This window comes from Falco rusticolus, chromosome 6, assembly GCF_015220075.1.
Source record: "Falco rusticolus isolate bFalRus1 chromosome 6, bFalRus1.pri, whole genome shotgun sequence".
Classification (NCBI taxonomy): domain Eukaryota; kingdom Metazoa; phylum Chordata; class Aves; order Falconiformes; family Falconidae; genus Falco; species Falco rusticolus.
The window spans coordinates 11,916,967-11,929,064 of NC_051192.1; the positions used below are offsets into that span (position 1 = coordinate 11,916,967).

Below are 12,098 nucleotides of genomic sequence, written 5' to 3' on the forward strand. Positions count from 1 at the left end.
AAAGCATGGCTGCTGACACTCTTGCTCTAATGTTTTCCTCTCAAACACCCCAAAAACCCAAATGGACAATATCAGAGAACCAACCAAAGTCTGAAATAGCTCAGCAGTGAAAAACATTTTAATCCAAATCAATGCCCTAGTCTGGCTCACAGGTTAGATGGTATCAGTGCAACTCAGAGGGCAGAAGAGAATCAGGAAAAGCGGACAGGTGTTGAAAAACTGGCACTGTGATGAAAAACCATCCATCAAACTAAGCCCTTTGTGTGATGTCTCTGCTATTATTCTTGTTGAAAACATGAGCTGCAAAACTGTTTTCACATCTGTTTTGAACATTAGCCTTTGGATAATAAGTTCTGAAACCATATCTCTAAAAGCATTTTTTTTTTTTCAGTTTTATTAATGTGCTGTGATCAAGGCTCAGTAAATCCACATTTCTGTAGGTGTTCTGTCCCATTACTCCTCTTCTTAGTCCCACTAAAGAAACCCTTCTCAAATAATTTAGCAATCATTCTATGAAAGGAAAGCACAATAATTAAATGATAGCGTGAAAATAGATAAAGAGAAACTGTAACTTCATATGCAAATATCAAGAACACTTAAGGTATGTTAAAAGCTAAGTACATATGTATCTTGCTGAATTGAAACAACATGACATGAATTGATGTTTAATGAGTTTCATCTTCCAAAAACTTTCCATTTATAATCTGCTATATAAAAATAAGAAAAAAAAAAGCTATACGGATCATTTGTATAATTCCCATGTGTACTTCCTCAACACATCATCTAAGTTTGATCAAACACGTATGAAGGAAAAAGAAAGCAAAAGTCAGGAAGAACTTGTTTTCACGTATCACACACCAGTATAAATCTGTTATTGAGGAAAGTGAAGTCCAAAAAAAGCAAAACAGAAGACAAACTGCAGTTCAGTGTAAGTAAAAGTGCACTACTGCTTATCAGATTAGATAAAGGCATTACAATTTTCTCATCCTCAGAGAGGAAAATCTGCTTGTGAGATCAGCATTTGAAAGGTAGCAAGTACAGACAATATATTAAATACCTAAGAGAAATGTAAATAATGAAGCAATATTGTATTTAATCTGGTGTTCCTTTTTATTACAATTAAGGTAGTCTGCTGCTGCCAAATGTTTGAAATTATAACAGAACTGCTAGCTAATGATCCCCTATTACTCAGAATTTAATGAGAAGAGCCATGTCTTCAATTCTAGCTTAAAACTGAGTAGACTGACAAGATGGTGTAAAAAAGTAGTGAAAGCTGACTAAATATTTATAATGCCTGATTACACAGTCTGCATAGTCACCTGAGGGAATGTCGTCTTCTCACGACACAAAGGAAACACAAAAAGAGAAGCATTAAGTTGCAAACAGGTCCCAAAAAGCAGAGGAAATCCCTCAGTTTATACTCTCTCTGTTAAACTGCCCAAGGGGATTTGTCATGGGCATGTGAGACTTATGACTAACCACTAAAAACCCCAAGTGTTTCTTGAACAAGATGATGCATGTTAAATGGAGTAATTAAAAATACTGTAATGCAGTACTATTATATTTGATCAACTATGCCTACAGTAAAGATTAGGAGAAAAATCCAGCACAGGCTAGCAAGGAACAGTTTATTAGCCAATCACATCTATCGGGGCTGACAGCTGAAGAAAAAGCAACTGTCCCAGTTTACCTGCATCATAAGATAGGTCAGCAAGCAGCAGAATGCTGCAACAGGTGCTTCTAGAGCTTGGAGATCTTCCATCCTGTCCTGAAGGTGAAAGCATGCCAGAAATGTACTATACCGTTGTTTTTCCACGTCAGGTCCTTTGGCAAACCACAGTGTTTTCAAATTAGGTGTTCCACCTACAAAAGAAATCCATTATTTTATCTTGGCAGCAACAAGATAAAACATGCCTACCTCATTACAATCTGAAAGGAAACAACTGATCTGCTCTGGGCACTTGCAAAGACCACAGAGCTGAAATTAAAATGTATTTGACAAAACTTGGCATTTGAAAAAAAAAAAAACCAAAAAAATTTAAGGCCTGTAATTTAAACAAATTGTATTGAATCCAGGCATGTTTAAGCAGAGTGGACTGAATTCAACTGTTATAACAATATAGACAAGCAGGCTTTTACCCTTTGCAAGAACAAAGTTTGCCTACAAGTGTGTCCTTTCCCTTGGGGATCCACAGCTTTAAACAAGGTTAGCTTCATCAAAAAATAGTGATTCAGCAGAAAACAACCACATCTGTTTCTTCTCTCTCTCCTAGAGCTAGTGTATCAGAGGTCCTTGAAGGATTCTTGCATTGCCTCTATAATCACCTGTTCTAATGAACAAATGGGTCACCTACACCATTTGCTGTCCAATACACATCCTCCAAAACACACTGTGCTGGTGTATCTCCTCCGCAGTAGGTTCCAGTCTGGGAACAAAACCCAAATCTATCTGGTATTTCGCACTCCCTAGGCTACTGTATGAAACACTGTTGCAACCACACACAAAAGAATTGTCATTAGTTGTGTATAATGTATTTTTCCCGTCTTTCTACAGCATCATTCACCCTGGCCTCTAAATCCTTGATATTTACCCCATTTTGCCACGTGTGAACTGTCAGATTTGCTCCCCATTTAAATTACATTTAATCTGTTATCAGAATAAACACTAATGCACATGAAATAACAGAACAGCTAACTAGTTAAGCCTAAGAATTCCAATTAATGCCAGAATCCTCCCCAAAAGTACTGCTGCTTCTGTAGTTAACTAAAACGAGGTGTGAATTTTAAATGTGGACTAATTAAGCTACATTTGGTAACACCTTTTCCTTTTTTGTGTGACATGCAGCAGCTGTAGTCCAGTTAGGAACACTTGGGTGATAATAAATAGTTAAAGTGACAAGGTGCTGAAATCTACACAGAGGATGTTTATTTAGCCAAGAAAGCCCATTAACCAAATGGTACTAATTCTTTGGAAAGAGGGAAATTAGAAGAGAAGTTAGTATTTTCTTTCTTCATCTCCCTGATGGATTTTTTTTTTTTACTATTTTTAAGACTAACTCTCCCATCAAAAGTTTTAACCATGTAAAGATCTACCATCATGATTGTAGGGAAATATATATATTAAGAAAAAAATACCAGTTGCTTGATCAGTGTTAGAAATGCAGGTTAGCAATAACACAAATACTGGGAGTGAGTGGGCCAGTACAGACTGCATGACTCAGATTGCTGGTTTTGATACTGGTAATTGCTGCCTTAAGAAAAAAAAAAACAAAAAACAAAAAACAAAAACAGAACAGCAGAGTCTAAGTTCCAGGAAGAAAAGCAAATATAACATGCATAAAAACAAAACAAAGACAGCTCTTCTACCAAGCCCAAGAAACTTTAATGTCTGAGACAATTTTTGCATGGGTAAACTCAAACAGTTTTGATGGTTTCTGCTTTCCAGAAGGTTCCCAGCCAGCTGCACATGAAGAGATACACCAAGAATTAGTTAAAAGTACTCTTTCCATTTGTGCAGTTTTTTTTTTAATGAATTGCATCCAGGGGTACCTAATTATAGAAATCCTTCTCCAGAGTAAACCCATGAACTACATCAATAATCAAGATTACATATCTATATTGAGAGAGCTCAACAAAAAATTCAAGACATCTGTTCCATAAACAGTTTCTTACACTTTGAGAATCAACATCTACTTGTGTCTGGGAAAAAGAGGTACTGATGAATTATGAGTTATTTACTCTGGGAAGGAAAACTTGACGCTATTTCTTTTTGGAACATACCAACCTAAAGCATTATTTTTCTGAAAGGATCTCTTATACGAGTAATTAAATTTCATGTAATACCAACAGCGATCCATTACATTAACCCTTAAATGAAAGATAAGTAAAACAAAGAAACAAATACACTGAAGTGTAATGACTCTCCCATCATGTGTGCAGTCAACAATAGACCCCCACAACTGCTCTCTGCTCTAGTTACATTCTCACTACATACTTCACAGCAATTAGAAAATGTTCCTGAAAGAGAGAATTCACTTACATAGGGAGGGAGGAGCAATATGTTACTTTCTGAACACATCTAAATATTTAGTAAATTAACCTAAAAAAAACCCCAAAAGTGAGTAACAAAAGGGAAACAGAACAAAACATACTTAGGTATATATTATTGATACATCTTTACAGTAAAGATTAGTCATTAGAAAATTATCTGTCCTACTGGGGTTGTAGAAGCCCTAAGTTCATACGATTTAGAGATATTCAAACACTGCATATACTTATGGCTATTCTCAACTTGCACAAAACTGCGTGAAAATCATATTCAGTATTATGTAAACTGTAATCCTTGGGAACTCCAAGAAGAGAGTCACAAAGACCTCCACAGAGGTCAAGAGATACTTCTTGCCTAAATACAAAATGGACAACCAACAAGTTAAGAGAAAAAGCATTGATTAATTTTTTTTTCCTTTTTCCCTTACACTCACACATTCAAAGACACTGTCATATACCAAGCATCACGATAATCAAGAGCACTTCAAGGGAATGCATAAATATTTATTTCACTTGTTTGAACTTCAATAACTGATTTATGAATATGCGATGCATGCAAAAGTTGTGGAATGCATTAATACTACATCGTTGAACTCAAGGCTTATACAAAGGTGATCCTCACATTCATACTAACTTAAAACATGCCATCACTGTGTATACAGGCATAAATGTATAATATTAACTGTTAATGCACATTTGAAGTAGTGACTATTGAAACTTCATTTTATAACACCAGTAACAGAACTTTAACATTTAATCGCTTTACATGCCCATGTAAATACTGAGCAATGAAAATAAGTTTATAAAAATGTACTTGCTAGGAACACTCAACATTAACTTGTCAACAACTGTGGCCAATTTTAAAGATGCCATAAACCCAAAGGCCAGTTAAATCTGACCATTAAAGAAGCATTCCAGAGACAGCATTTTGAACGTAAGCGTATTTGTGACATATTCCTGTAAGATGCAATGATTAGAATACTGGAAGCACATCCAAACTCCTGTGGTATGAAGCTACAATATCCTACGCATTTTCGGAAGAAATAAAATAAAAAGCAGAATCAATAAATTTCCAGTAAAGACTTTAAAACTTCCTCTGTTCCATATAAATTGCACACATATCAAATAGATCCACTATGTTCACAAGATATGGATGTTAAAAAGTACTTTCTTGGATCACAGGTCTTCTAACAAAATTAATTTCTCAGAGACATTTTTTATCAGTTTAAGTGCTGCTCTGTCAGTGTGTGGGAAACATCATGATCACATTCATTCAACTGAAAAGTAACATTCCAGAAGGGAGAAAGAGACAGAGAATACGAGCAAATGCAGATGCTTATTCAGAAGACTGTCTCTCAAGAAAAATACATATACATAGTATGCACTATATTTTAAAAACATATTAAGCTATCATCTTCCAGACTTTAGGATTTAATATTTCATTTTAAAAAAAGAGCTAACATTCAATCTATCACCTGCAAGCTTTTCAGATGCAAGACATTCTGCTGTTTTTTGCACATGCACAAAATCAGTGGGAATTCTACTTTTTTTAAAAAAAAAATCAATGCGAAATTTAAAATATCTATGGTTATGGGAATTACAGTTCAAAGTTTATATCAAATATTATTTCTACAGACTTTTTAATCTAAATCAAATTTAGAGTCATGATTTCCCATATATTCTCAGTATACTTCTAAAGTAATTGTTTTCCAAAAACCATAAAACAAAGAACCTTCCCAGATTAATTGCACCTGTGATTTTTCAGATAATTTCTGGTAAGGTTTTTTCTGGGTTTGAGTAACCTGATCTTGACTGACAGCTTTGAACTCTAACTTCCTATAACAACTTCTTTAAATTTAGCTCTAAATATGATCCCTGTCTGAAAAATGTGATGTGCTGTTGAGAACCTTATTTGGTGAATTTGAAAGTCATGCTGTGGAAAATAAAAGATGCATGAGCGAATGTAAGGCATACAAATATGGACTGCAAAAATTTTAGAAAAATATTTGTTCGCTGAAGGAATGACAACAGAGCACTAAAAATAAACACTAGAAGTCCTCCTCCCCTTTTTTAATAGTCTGCTTGAGCAGCCTTTCATTGCTGGGTTAGTAAAGATTATGGCTGAGAAGACCCTGTTTTTATAAACTCCTCTTATGTGGTTACTAAAAACAAGCAAACACAGTGATTTCAAATCTTGTTTACTGTCAACATGAAGGTGGGTTCTATGTGTAGCATGTTTGCAGCGCAGTACAACCAGCGAACGTGAGATTAAGGGGATTCCTCTCCAGAAAGGGAGAAAGGTACTGTACTATTTGGGAAGGAAAATTTCATAACAATAAATACAGTATATTTATCATTAAACTGAAATGTAACTACGTAAGTATGGTCTATACTTGGTTGAATTTTGTTTGCTTGTTTTACAAATGCATGTCCCCAGACCATTTTATGCTGAAATAAAACAGTTGTACAGGACAGACCAATCAATTTTTATCCTGCATATTCATATCCATTTGGAAAATTTTGCAGCAATTTTATGCTATCATCAAGTCAATTAGATAATCACTCTCTTAATATCAGGGTACTGGACAGTGAAACCACTGTATATCAAATGAAACCTTGTTTGTGCTTTTTCTGTATAATTCATCTCTTTCCAAACAGTTCCCTTCAAAAGGATTTTGAAGAGGCTAACATCTAAAGAGCAACTGTTTTACCTTTATCCTTGAATGAGAAGACTCACATCAAACATACGAGTTTCAAATATGAAGATAAATATATAATCTTAGGATACCTTAAAAGAAAATTTACTATAACCTTAGAAGAGTAAAACCAAGCAGGTTCTAAAGCAATATCTAACCAACAAAGATTAAAAAAAAAAAAAGTGCATGCATTTCAACTGCTTCTGGATCTGGATTTAGACCAGATCAGAGCAAGGACTACTATAGAAACCTCTGGGTACAGAGGGAAGAAGCACTGGTAATTACTCTCAAAAAGTTGAGTAGATAATTTTTCTGAAGAACATGGCAATGATATTGTATATCAATGGAACTAATTAATTTAATTTAAAGACAAAAAAACCCCTCTGAGCTCCTGGTCCACAGGATAGCAGATGACTAGACAGAGAGAGCAAGTTGTGAGAGTAAATAGAGGGGTTATGACTACAATAGCATGGAGAAATGAACAATCAGAGTAATTTTCCCTCTGAAATAACAAGATTGAATCAGTACTTTTACTTCCTATCCTAAACTTTTATTGCATGACACAATTTAGTGACATATACAGTGACCAATCTTTTCACTAATGTGCATGATACTTCCTCATAAATGTAACACATTCCTCCTAACACTAATTTCACTAAGAGTGTTTATGAATGTGTCCTTTACCAAAGGAAAGAAGATAAAAACACACAAAACACTTGATACTTATGACCACAGAAAGAGCTTCACAGAAACAGAGCGCCTAATTATTTTTTAATTGAAAGCTGGATTCTCTTTTTGGGTTTTCACAGGTGATCTAAAAAGTACTCTTTTTTTATATTCTCCGCCAGCCTTGTTAACACACTCTCTAACAGCTTAACAGAAGAATTTTAATAAGGCCCTACACACCACTTATCCTGACCTCAGAGCCACATTTAGAACCTTTAAGAAATTGTTTGCATTTTAGAAGTGACGTTTGAATTAGCACATAGACACATTCTCCCCCTGTGCTGGGCACTGGTGATGCCGCCCCTGGACCCCTGTGTTCAGCTTTGGGCCCCTCACTGCAGGGGGACGTGGAGGGGCTGGAGCGTGTCCAGAGCCGGGCAGGGGGCTGGGGCAGGGGCTGGGGCACTGGCCTTGTGAGGGGCGGCTGAGGGACGTGGGGGGGTTGGCCTGGAGAGGAGGGGGCTCAGGGGGGACCTGATCGCTCTCCGCAGCCACCTGACAGGGGCCATAGGCAGCGGGGGTCGGTCTCTTCTCCTGGATAATAAGAAATAGGACAAGATGAAACGGCCTCAAGTTGGACCAGGGGAGGTTTAGATTGGATATTAGGAAAATTTCTTCACTGAAAGGGTGGTCAAGCATTGGAACAGGCTGCCCAGGGAGGTGGTGGAATCACCATCCTTGCAGGTATTTAAAAAATACGTAGATGCAGCACTTAGCAACATGGTTGATTGATGCACTTGGCAGTCCTGGGTTAATGGTTGGACTTGATGATCTCAAAGGTCTTTTCCAACCTAAATGGTTTCATGATTCTGTGATAGCAATAACATGTAGGTCAAAGCTGAATCCTATTACAATTACACAGGGTAATTAAAAGCAATTACAGGCATGCAGCATTTCTACTTTAGCTCCTTGTTCTCCACAGTAATTTTGGATTCCATATCAAACATGTAATGATGGATTGTCTAACCTGATTTTAGTGATGTCATTATTTCCGTTCAGACTTAAAACACATTTTTATTTTACCTGGAATAGAAGGTTGTACAGGTTGTATCAGCTCTGGCTGCTGGAGAGGATTTCCAAAATAGACAAACCACTCTTTTACCAAAGGATAGGGTCCACCTAAAAAACACAGAATTGGATCATTAAGTCAAATGCAAGTATTGACACTAGTGTAAAAGCTGGAAGCAGTGGCGATCAGGATTGTAAAGTAATAGAAGGCGCTTCATAATGACTTGTTTGCTCAGCTTCTTCAAAAACAAACCAAGGAAAATTAGTGTTGGTATCTTTATACCAAATCACCAGAATAAAGGAAGAGAGTTTGAATTACATACTATAAACACAAGTTTGGAGTTGGGAACTGCAGCCAAAAAGGTAAGTACAAGAGTCTGTGGAAGGCATTGTAAAATGGCTTTCAGCCAGTTTTAGGCCTTCCCATTCCAAGGCAGTTCAGCAAGCTGTGGAGGTATCTGGCACAGCTTAGGGACCTATATGGGACACCTCAGTCTCTCAAGGCTGTCACACTGCCACATATGCAGGCAGTCCTTAATATGATTCTCCTCCCAACTTGCCCTGACATTTCCTGTGTCAGGGGTTGAGACAAAATCTTTATAAGGAGGCCTTGATGGCTATTTGAAAGCTGACAGCAATGGAGTCATCCCACTGTCAGATGCAGAGCTTTTACAGCCCATTGTTCCAGACCTTTTATCTAGTATAAAGGGACTGTTTATGCATAATAGCTCAAGTGGCTTCCCACCCCCTAACCTCAATTCTGCCCTGCCCCCCAGTAAAGAGTAGGGTGCCTCTTAAATTAAAAATTCCACTACTGAAATTGGGCATCTACTTGAAGCTTTAAAAAAAAAAAAACAACCAACCAAACAACGCAGAAAAAACTCAGGCATTTAAGAATTTTTGAAATGCAGTCTATCAAATATCCAATCATTCCAATGCAAGTCTTCATAAAAAAAACCCTACAATCATTATCATTGTTATAAATGATGCTTCTGAATTCTGTCCAGATTTTGCTTACGGTAACCCTAAATTTCCACTCTCTGTAGTCTGGTAAAGAGCACAAATTAAACAGATTTAGCTAGTCCTATGCACTTGGAATAGTATTTTCAAATCTTTTCCAGGCAAATCTCAAAGCTTTCTTTCCCCCTGCCCCCCTTTGCTTGTCCCTTTCCAGATTCACAAAACTGCATCTCTAATTCCTTCCAGCTCTCACCCAGTGCTGAAGCCACTGGTTTTAAAAATTCCTGCCTTTTATCAATTCCAATCAGCCTGCACTTTACTGCACAAGTATTTCTGACACCACACTATAAGCCGTAATCAAAAACTTCACCTAGCTTAAAACAAACTAAACAAATCTCTCCAACACCCCACTCTACCACCCCAAAAAGTTTGTTCACATTCATCTCCTGATCCTGTTCATAGCTCAACAATGCAAAAGACTGTTAGCATGAATGAACAAATAGCGTGCTATGGTGCAAGGGCAGAAATTCCTCAGATGGAATTCTAGTGCCAGGGATAAGAAGGAGGGAAAAGAACACAACAAAATCTGTTTTACAGTCCTGCTTCTTCCCTCCTTACCCACGGACCTGCAACACAAACTCCCAATAAAGGTGAAGGACTGAAGGACCAACATCTGGACCAACAAGGGACAGCATTACACCAGGCTTGCCATGCTTCACTGATCAAAACCTGATGACACTAAGAATAAAATGAAAAAATGCCTACACTGGGGAAAAACAAAGCCTTAGATTGCACACACCAGTCATCTGCGTACTCCTGAATAGTCTCACATCTTGATTACAAATCATTGCCTACGATAACGCTATCTCATGAACAGACCCCTCCAATTTAATAACCCAAAGTCACTTTCAGAAACATTCTGACGTTTTAGCATTCTGTTTTAAGATTTATTATGTAAATTACTCTGATTTATTCAATCTGTTCAGCTTACCCAGCCTCCCAGATTTTAGCCTGGCTTCTTAATGAAGCAAGCCTAATACAATTAGGACATCTGTCTTGCAATTAATTCATGGATGCACTGCTCCGTTTCAACTAAATCTGACAGAGGAGAAAAGACTTCAAATTTATTAAAATCCTAAACATTTTGTGAAACTGGTGACTCAGCTGAGGGATCCTGTTAAAGCACCAACTGAAACAAAGGCAGGAAAGTCAAGTTACCTCATGTATGCGAACACACTGGATGGCAAATCAATACACAAGTAGCTATAAAAGAGCCAGAGGTGAGTAAGAAGGTAGACAGGATTTGAGGAGAGCAGAAGGCAATAGGGAACAAACTTAGCAACTCATATATTGCCAGAAGGAGTTGTGAAGGACACGGGGAGAGGCTAAGAGAAGTCTAGGAAGAGGAATGGAAATATAAAAGCTTTGCTGAGGGGAAGCTGGTGAGGAGAGTCACTCTTTATGAGTTCCACAACTCACAGAACAACTTATCAAAACGTCTCTCAATTCCACATGCCAGTAAAATACTATTTTTACATCACCCATTGACCTCAAGCACAGTAAAAAGAGAAGTCAATAGGAAACCTCAGGGAACGGTACCACATCTGCTGCGTGCTTTTCACTATTATAGTCCATTAGTTCCATTAGTTACAAAAGTATATTACTGTTCCCGTAAGTAGCCAAATAAATACAAGCTGAAAGCAAGGTCCTGCAAATCAACAGCACATTAACATAGCAAGAACAAAATGGAGACATGATTACTAAATGCCAACCCTCCCTGCATGGAAATATCTCTGGAAAAAAACAGTAATTTTTAAAACTTTTTTCCCCACACTGTACTTACAGAATATCACCACTGAAATTCAAAAAACAGCAGTTCCTTTGTTTAAATAGATTCTGAACAACCTGTGGAAGCACTGCTTAGACAGCCTAAGGAAAATTTCAACTATGTGCAAAACACCAAAACACAAGACAGCTGGAAACGCTGTTATATGTGCTCTCTTACACCTGCAACGATGCCACCCCTCCTGAGTGGTCACTGGTGATAACTGGCAAAAATTCTTCTAACAGACTGTTTTTGACAGTATCACAGTGAGGATCAGTCTGGCCTGCTGATGTTTGAACTGGGAGTGATTCCAGGACTTCCAGGAGCTGGCCACAGGCTTAGGCTACGTTACATAACCTCCTAATTGGCAACAGTTATGCAGGTGCAGGTATTTCCATGGACTGCACTAGTGCCAAAACCTGCTGGCTTTGTTCTGAACTCTTCGCACACAAAAGAAAGAGCTTGGCTGGCCTACCAAAGAGCACTACTTACTGTTATTTTCCCATCCTTGACTTTTCCCAATCGTACTGTTTTTCTATGAAAGATACTAGAAGTTGACAATTTATGTATCACTATATGCAATATTCCACGTAATGATCAGAAAAAGCTCAATTAATTTTAAAGATATTTTTAAAATACACAGGCAACCAATGCCATGTTATTAGGATCACCATCAACCCCTATTTATTTTTGTAGGGTCAAAAATAAAACTGTGATTCTAGCAACATCTCTATGAGTAAAGGTACGCGCATGCTTACCATATACCAAACTATGACAAAGGCATAGCTACATGAGTAATTCTTTGAGCAGCACTGCTAACTTTTACAGGCTACCAC

At 37.4% G+C, this 12,098-nt stretch overlaps 1 protein-coding gene across 3 annotated transcripts in view; it reads right to left on the reverse strand.

Annotated features, from left to right (window-relative positions):
* The window catches only part of FAM120B (family with sequence similarity 120B), a 56,922-nt gene that overhangs the window by 34,531 nt on the left and 10,293 nt on the right, over positions 1-12,098 (reverse strand). For all 3 annotated transcript variants that reach the window (XM_037392618.1, XM_037392620.1, XM_037392619.1), the window contains exons 4-5: positions 8,493-8,588; positions 1,691-1,863 (exon numbers count right to left, since the gene is read on the reverse strand). In XM_037392618.1, coding sequence (XP_037248515.1) covers positions 1,691-1,863; positions 8,493-8,588 — 269 coding nt within the window. The remainder of the gene's footprint in view (positions 1-1,690; positions 1,864-8,492; positions 8,589-12,098) is intronic.